Genomic DNA, 7,122 nt, shown 5'->3' on the forward strand with positions numbered 1-7,122 from the left:
TGCAACTGAGGGCCCCTTCCTCCTCCTCCATCACTACCAGCGGGCTCAGGCCTAGCTGGCCGGGCTGCAGCGAACTTCCTCCCGGCGCGGCCCCTGCCCGGCTGCGCGCACCTTGGCCTTCGCCTCCCCTCAGGTACCCAACTAGGGGCCGCAGGGGCAGCAAACTTTGCTTGCTGCTGAATATTGATGAGTGCGATCGGCACTGTTGGGAGGTGTTACCGCAGCTGCGGGAAGGAGATCGGCCTGGGCAGGCGGCGGCGGCGGCGGCGGCGGCGTCGGCAGCAGCCATGTTTGTCAAGCTGTAGCAGCTGCTGCTACCCTAACTGGGCTTCTCCTGCCGCCTGGTTTTCTCCGCCGGCCGCGTCCCGGTCTGTGGACCCTGCAGCTACGGACCGAGTAGGCCTGCAGTCAAGGAGAGCTTTGGCGTGCAGCCGCCTCGGTCGACTGGTCTGAGGCCTGCGCACGGCCGCTGCAAGGCTCCGGCGTCGGCTGGGCTTAGGGTGCAGCGCTATTGTGACCGCTGCGCCCGAGCGAGCCAGGAAGGAGGAGGGGTACCTTTTTGTGCAACGTCCAGAAGCCCCCTAGAACCCGGCATTCCCCTCCCTTCAAGAAATCCGGCCACTGGACCCAGGTTGGGGGAGGACTAGGAAGATTCCTGTTTGAGAATTGGGAATTTTGATTGCCAAAGGGATTTAATTTTTAGTTCAGCTTTAGTGTCCACCAGTCTGCAGTGCAGGAAGAAGGTACGGGTTGTTTCCATGTGGCAGGATTTGCTTAGCTCCGGGAAGATGGAGTTTGCGGAGGCTCACCGAAGCCATTTTTCCATCGTTAGTCGGGAGAACTTTTTCAGTACTTGAAGGTGCCCAGAAAGGCATAGAGGCCACTAGGCCTTGAGAAGTGGCTGCCATTTTGAAGAGAAGAGTCAGATGGCCTATTAATTTAGATTAATTGCTATGTTTTTGGATTCCAGGTTGATGCCGCCCCAGGATGGATCAGACCTGTGAACTATCTAGAAGAAATTGTCTGCTGCCCTTTTCCAATCCAGTGAATTTAGATGCCCCTGAAGACAAGGACAGCCCTTTCGGTAATGGTCAATCCAATTTTTCTGAGCCACTTAAGGGGTGTACTATGCAGTTATCGACTGCTAGTGGAACATCCCAAAATGCTTATGGACAAGATTCTCCATCTTGTTACATTCCACTGCGGAGACTACAGGATTTGGCCTCCATGATCAATGTAGAATATTTAAATGGGTCTGCTGATGGATCAGAATCCTTTCAAGACCCTGAAAAAAGTGATTCAAGAGCTCAGTCGCCAATTGTTTGCACTTCCTTGAGTCCTGGTGGTCCAACAGCACTTGCTATGAAACAGGAACTCTCTTGTAATAACTCCCCTGAACTCCAGTTAAAAGTAACAAAGACTATCAAGAATGGCTTTCTGCACTTTGAGAATTTTACTTGTGTGGACGATGCAGATGTAGATTCTGAAATGGACTCAGAACAGCCAGTCACAGAGGATGAGAGTATAGAGGAGATCTTTGAGGACACTCAGACCAATACCACCTGCAAATATGAGCCTAAATCAGAGAATGGTGTAGAAGTGGCCATGGGAAGTGAACAAGACAGCACACCAGAGAGTAGACATGGTGCAGTCAAATCGCCATTCTTGCCATTAGCTCCTCAAACTGAAACACAGAAAAATAAGCAAAGAGATGAAGTGGACGGCAGCAATGAAAAAGCAGCCCTTCTCCCAGCCCCTTTTTCACTAGGAGATACAAACATTACCATAGAAGAGCAATTAAATTCAATAAATTTATCTTTTCAGGATGATCCAGACTCCAGTACCAGTACATTAGGAAACATGCTAGAATTACCTGGAACTTCATCATCATCTACTTCACAGGAATTGCCATTTGTAAGCAGTTTTTGGTACAACTTAAATATATACATGAATATAAACAGGCCACTTAAAGGAAAACATATTTGATTTGTTTTTGGTTATCAGTTCAAAGCTGAAATCTACTGAAAAACTTTTTTTAAGGGGAAATTTTAATTCGATTTTTAAGTGTATCTGTTGTAAGGTTTTGTTCATTTCAGCCTTCCCCAAATATCTTTCCATCGAGAACTGGCTAAGTATTAAACTTTTCAGGGCGTTTGAGTCTGGATTTAATTTTTCAAAATTTAGGTGTATGCATTGGATAAGCTTAATAAAACCCCCCTTAGCCTACTGCTGTAAATACAGGTGAACCAGTTTGTTCTTTGGAGTCCTATTTTCACTTAGGCATGGCTTATTTTTTTAGGTGATAGCAACTTGCTGAAGGTTAAAAGTGCATTTTTTTTTTTTTTTTTGGTACCAGGGATTGAACTTGGGTCCTCGCGCTTGCAAGGCAGGCCACTGAACCACTGAGCTAAATCCCCGGCCCATAGTGCATTTTGGGTACCAATTGAAAGTGTTTAAGATGAGAAAGCTTTCTTGGATATCAATTTAAATTGGGTTATTTTTTGTCTGGTGAAGCCACAGAATTGTATGCTTTTGATAACCGCTACCATCACTAGGGTCTTTAATCTTTTCTAGTTTTCAATTTTGTGTGTTGTCACACAAGTAGAAATGCAGAACTCCAATTTGAGCTTGTTTTCAGTAGTGCTGTGTAGTATTGCTAGGGATGGTAAATAATAAAGTTCTTTTTATTAGAATTTAGGCAGAATGTACTTCTGTTTAGCTAAATGACTAGTTGACTTCTTAGGTTGTTTTATCCCTGATAAAATCCAGAAGTATTTGATTTATAAAGTTTCTTTCAGCTTTAAATATTTGATTCTGATTTTGTTTCTGCCCAGATACCACATTGTTGTGGTCAGCGGTAATGTCACCAAAGAGAATTGATTTATTTTTTGGGCCAATAGATGCTTTGGAAATGTGTAAAGATTTGATAATGAAAATTTTTACAGTATGTGAAGATTGTTTTGAGTGTATTCATTTTACCATACATCCCTGTTCTTTTAAATTAGAGGGAGAATGTGAGTGTGTCACTTTTGTTTCTGTTGATCCATATCTTACATATGCTTTAATACTCTGGTTCCTTAGCTTGGCAGTTATGAACTTTTGAAAAATTACTTTGGTGATTAGTTTGAGTTTGTATTTTCCTAGATGTTTTAAGTGGTTAGGCTTGTTTGAAAACTTACTGGCAGAAACTTACTGTTTCTTGGGGTTCATGTTGAAATTAATTGTACGTAGTTCATGTGAACTTTTTAAAAATTTCATTGTTTTGGTTTTTTGAAATGGGCCCATTGTATAGTTTAGGCTGGCTTGGACTCAGGGCAATCCTTTTGCCTTAGCCTCCGAGTGCTGGCATAGTATAGGCATATTGCCACCATGCCTAGATGTGAGTATGAAGATAAACACACATAGAAATGTAAACCTTTGATACATCATAGCAAACAAGTGCTACAGGAGTATTGGTTCTGTTAAAAACAAATTGTAGGGATGGGGATTTAGTTTAGTGGTTCTACCACCTGCCTCGCAAGCCCAAGGTCCCAAGTTTGATTCCTGGTACCAAGAAAAGGAAAAGAAAGATTAAAAAAAACAACCAAAAACAAATTGTGGGGCCAGAGATTTGGCTCAGTGGTTTTGCCACCTGCCTCATAAGTGCAGGGGCCTGAGTGCAATCCTGGCAGTGTGTTATATATCTAATTTGACAATTAGCAAACTTGTATAAATATAGGATTTTGTTTTCAGGGAGAAAAATTGCTCAAAGATTTTATGAACATGGAGCAAGTTTCTAATTTATTTTTGTAGGTCTTAGGCTCAAGGTTGTGGCTAAAATCTTTTGCTATGATTATTTTTTTCTCTTTATTTTTGTTTTTTTTGAGACAGGGTCTCTACCTTGAACTCTCACAGGTGATTCTCCTGCCTCAGCCACTCAAGTCTGTGGATTATAGATGTGTGCCACCATGGTTATCTTTTTTTCCTTTTTTTTTTTTCTTTCTTTCTTTTTATTGAGTTTATTGGTACAATCTAGGTTTTTTTCCTTTTTGACACAGGGCTTCAGCTATGTAGTCCAGGCTGGCCTCTAACTTGCGTGTTTGTTATTTTTTTCTTTTTTTTTTTTTTTTTTGAGACAGCGTCTTGCTGTATAGTCCATGCTGGTTTTGAATTCATTATGAGCCCAGGCTGGCCTCAAATTTGGTGCAGTCTTCCTGCCTCAGCCTCCCAGTGCTGGGATTACAGGTGTGTACCACCACACCCAGCTCTTAGATTGAGAGTTTAAAATGAAGTCAGCCTCAGAATAGGAATTTAGCTAAACAATACAGTTTGGGAAAGATAATTTAAAAAAACTTTTGGTCAGGTGTGGTGGTACAGCCTGTAATCCCAACACTGTGAGGCTGTGGCAAGAGGATCACAAATTCCAGCCTGGCCTGGGTAATTTAATGACTTAGTGAGACCTTGTCTCATTTTAAAAATGACTGGGTATGTAGTTCAGTGCCAGGGTCCTGTGTTCAATTCCTAGGAACCTTTCCCACCCAATCTTCAGGTACACCTGTAATCCCAGCATTTTGGAGGCTGAGTTGATGGGATTGTAAACTCAAGACCAGTTTGGACTACATAGTTAGACTGTCTCAAAACAAAAACTAAACAAGCAATAAGAATAATTCTCTGTACTCATGGTAATGATATATTTAAATTGTTAATAGTTAATGTAAATCCATTGATCTGTATGTAAAAGTCCTGTGCTTAGGGCAAAAATTTTGGAAAATCCTTAGCAAATGTTGACTTTATTCTCTGTGTAACATTATTATTGTTTTTTTTGTTTGTTTGTTTTTTGAGACAGGGTCTCACTGTGTAGTTGAAACTGACCTGGAACTCACTATGTAGCCCAGGCTGGTCTCAAACTCACAGCGATCCTCCTGCCTCAGCCTCCCAAGTGCTGGGATTACAGGCATGCGCCACCATGCTCGGCTTCTTATTGTTATTAATATTTATTTATTTAGGGGACTGGGGATTTAGTTCAGTGGCAGTGTTTGCAAGGTCTTGAACTCAATCAGCAGTACCAGAAAAATAATTTATTTATTTAGGTCTTTTGAGAATGGGTTCTTGCTGTGTGATTCAGGCTGGACTTGAACTTGCACAGATTTTCTTGCTTCAGCTTCCCAAGTGTTGATATTATAGGCATGTGCCTGCACACCTGCCTCTGTATATAATATTACAGAATAAGATTCTCATGAGAATGGGTTAACATAGTTATTAGGATTCTAAACCTTGTCTAACATGAGAAAAAAAATGCATAAATCAAGTGTTTTCTGGTTTTGGTTTTGTTGTTTTTGTTTTGTTTTGTTTTTTTTGTACTGGGGATTGAACTCAGGACCTTTTCTGTTGTTTTGTATACCTAGCACTGAGCACACTATTTACTTCTGGTCAGGAATGAGCAAACAGCCTCTTCAGTTTACCCGCCGGTGTTCTAATTTTTTTCCTCCTCCTGTGCTGTGGATTTAACCCAGGTCCTTGTGCTCACTAGGCAAACAGTGAATGACATTCTCAGTCCCTCTTTAATTATTTTCTTTGTGTATAGTGAGGTGAAAAGATTGTTGTATGTAGCTTTTAATCTGATCTTGTTTTTTTTTTGTTTTTTCTTTTGTGTGTGTATATGTGTGTGGTGTGTGTGTGTGTGGTGTGTGTGTGGTGTGTGTGTGGTGTGTGTGTGGTGTGTGTGGTGTGTGTGTGGAACAGGGGAACCCAGAGCCTTTGCCCTGAGCTGCCACAACTAGCCCTTTTTTTGGTGCCAGGGATTGAATTTAGGACCTTGCACTTGCAAGGCAGGTGCTTGTGAACCATAGCCCTTTTTTTGAGACAGTGTCTTGTCAAGTCACTGAGTTGGTGGTGGTGAACTTTCAGCATGTGTGCTGCAGCAGGCTGTCATTATTATTATTTATTTATTTTATTTTATTTTTTGGAATCTGGGATTGAACTCAGGACCTGTGCTTGTGAGGCAGGCCGGCGCAGTGCCACTGAGCTAAATCTCCCGCCCTTGTTTGTTATTGAAAGCTCTGTTTTTATTTTATTTTTATTTTTTGAAGCAGAGTCAGAGTTGGAGCATTAAATGAACATGACATTTTCAGAGGGCACTTGGGGATTGTGTAGAATAGATGTACACTAGTAATAGGGTTCTAGAAATTCAGATTGAGCTATTTTGGGCTGAGAGATAATATAATAAAATTTATGTTTGGAAGACTTTGGAGAATTTGAGACCTGCTAAGGATTTTGGAATTTTTTAGAATAGTAATTGAGATTTAGATTTAGCCAGGCATGGTGGCCTGTGCCTGTAATACTAGCACACTGTGAGGTTGAGACTGGAGGATCACCAGTTCAAGCTCACCCTGGACAGTTCAGTGAAACTGTTTCAAAATAAAAAATTAAGAAAGGGCTGGGGTAGTAATGTAGCTCAGTGAGAACTCAGAGTTCAGTCCTCGGTTCTATGCATGTACATGTGCACCTGCCCTCCCAAAAAAGGAAAGGAAAGACTTCAGTAGTTAGTATTAGAAAGAAAGGACATGAATCTAAAACTTTAGTATTTCAGTGGCGGGGTGCAATTGGCAGCACTGTTGGATTTTGGAAGCAAAGGTAGGATCCTAGACTTGAAGAATGAAAGTACAGGACATGTTCAAGGTTAAAATATTGGTGCCTGAGACAAAAATTATTTTTCAGGAGTTTTCTCCTCTACCATCACCCTAGCAATTCTCTATTCCTGTCTTTCATCTCTTAGAAGAAAATTGATTTGACACATTCTCCTTTCTGATATGCTCCTGCTGAGGAACCTTGATATATTCCTTTTTTTCTTCATTTTCAGTCTTTCCATTACATCAGTTTTTCTGCCTAAAACTTTGATGGCATCTTTCTCTTTTTTTCTCTCTCTTAAATTCTTTTATTGGTACATTTTAGGTGTACATTTACATTCATCATTGAGAACTTGTACCTTTTACATGATGTAACTTGGTCCTTATTTTTTCCTCATTCCCCTGCCCTCCCTTAAACCCTTCCACCTCTCCCTATTTGCAAAAGTTTTGTTGACGTTTATTTCTTTTCTTTTTCTTTTTCTTTTTTTTTTTTTTTTTTTTTTTTTTTCCGGGTTTG

General features: G+C 41.0%; 1 protein-coding gene across 4 annotated transcripts in view; it reads left to right on the forward strand.

The window, feature by feature from the left end:
- Positions 1 to 7,122, forward strand: part of Nsd1 (nuclear receptor binding SET domain protein 1) — a 141,287-nt gene that overhangs the window by 1,154 nt on the left and 133,011 nt on the right. For 2 of the 4 annotated variants that reach the window (XM_010622071.3, XM_010622072.3), the window contains exon 2: positions 971 to 1,914. In XM_010622071.3, coding sequence (XP_010620373.1) covers positions 988 to 1,914 — 927 coding nt within the window. In that variant the 5' untranslated portion in view covers positions 971 to 987. Of the gene's footprint in view, positions 1 to 6; positions 134 to 970; positions 1,915 to 7,122 lie in introns of those variants that run through there. The other 2 variants (XM_010622070.3, XM_010622073.3) reach the window with 2 other exon arrangements.

The sequence above is a fragment of the Fukomys damarensis genome, unplaced genomic scaffold (assembly GCF_012274545.1).
Source record: "Fukomys damarensis isolate Sample0158 unplaced genomic scaffold, DMR_v1.0_HiC HiC_scaffold_9, whole genome shotgun sequence".
NCBI lineage: Eukaryota > Metazoa > Chordata > Mammalia > Rodentia > Bathyergidae > Fukomys > Fukomys damarensis.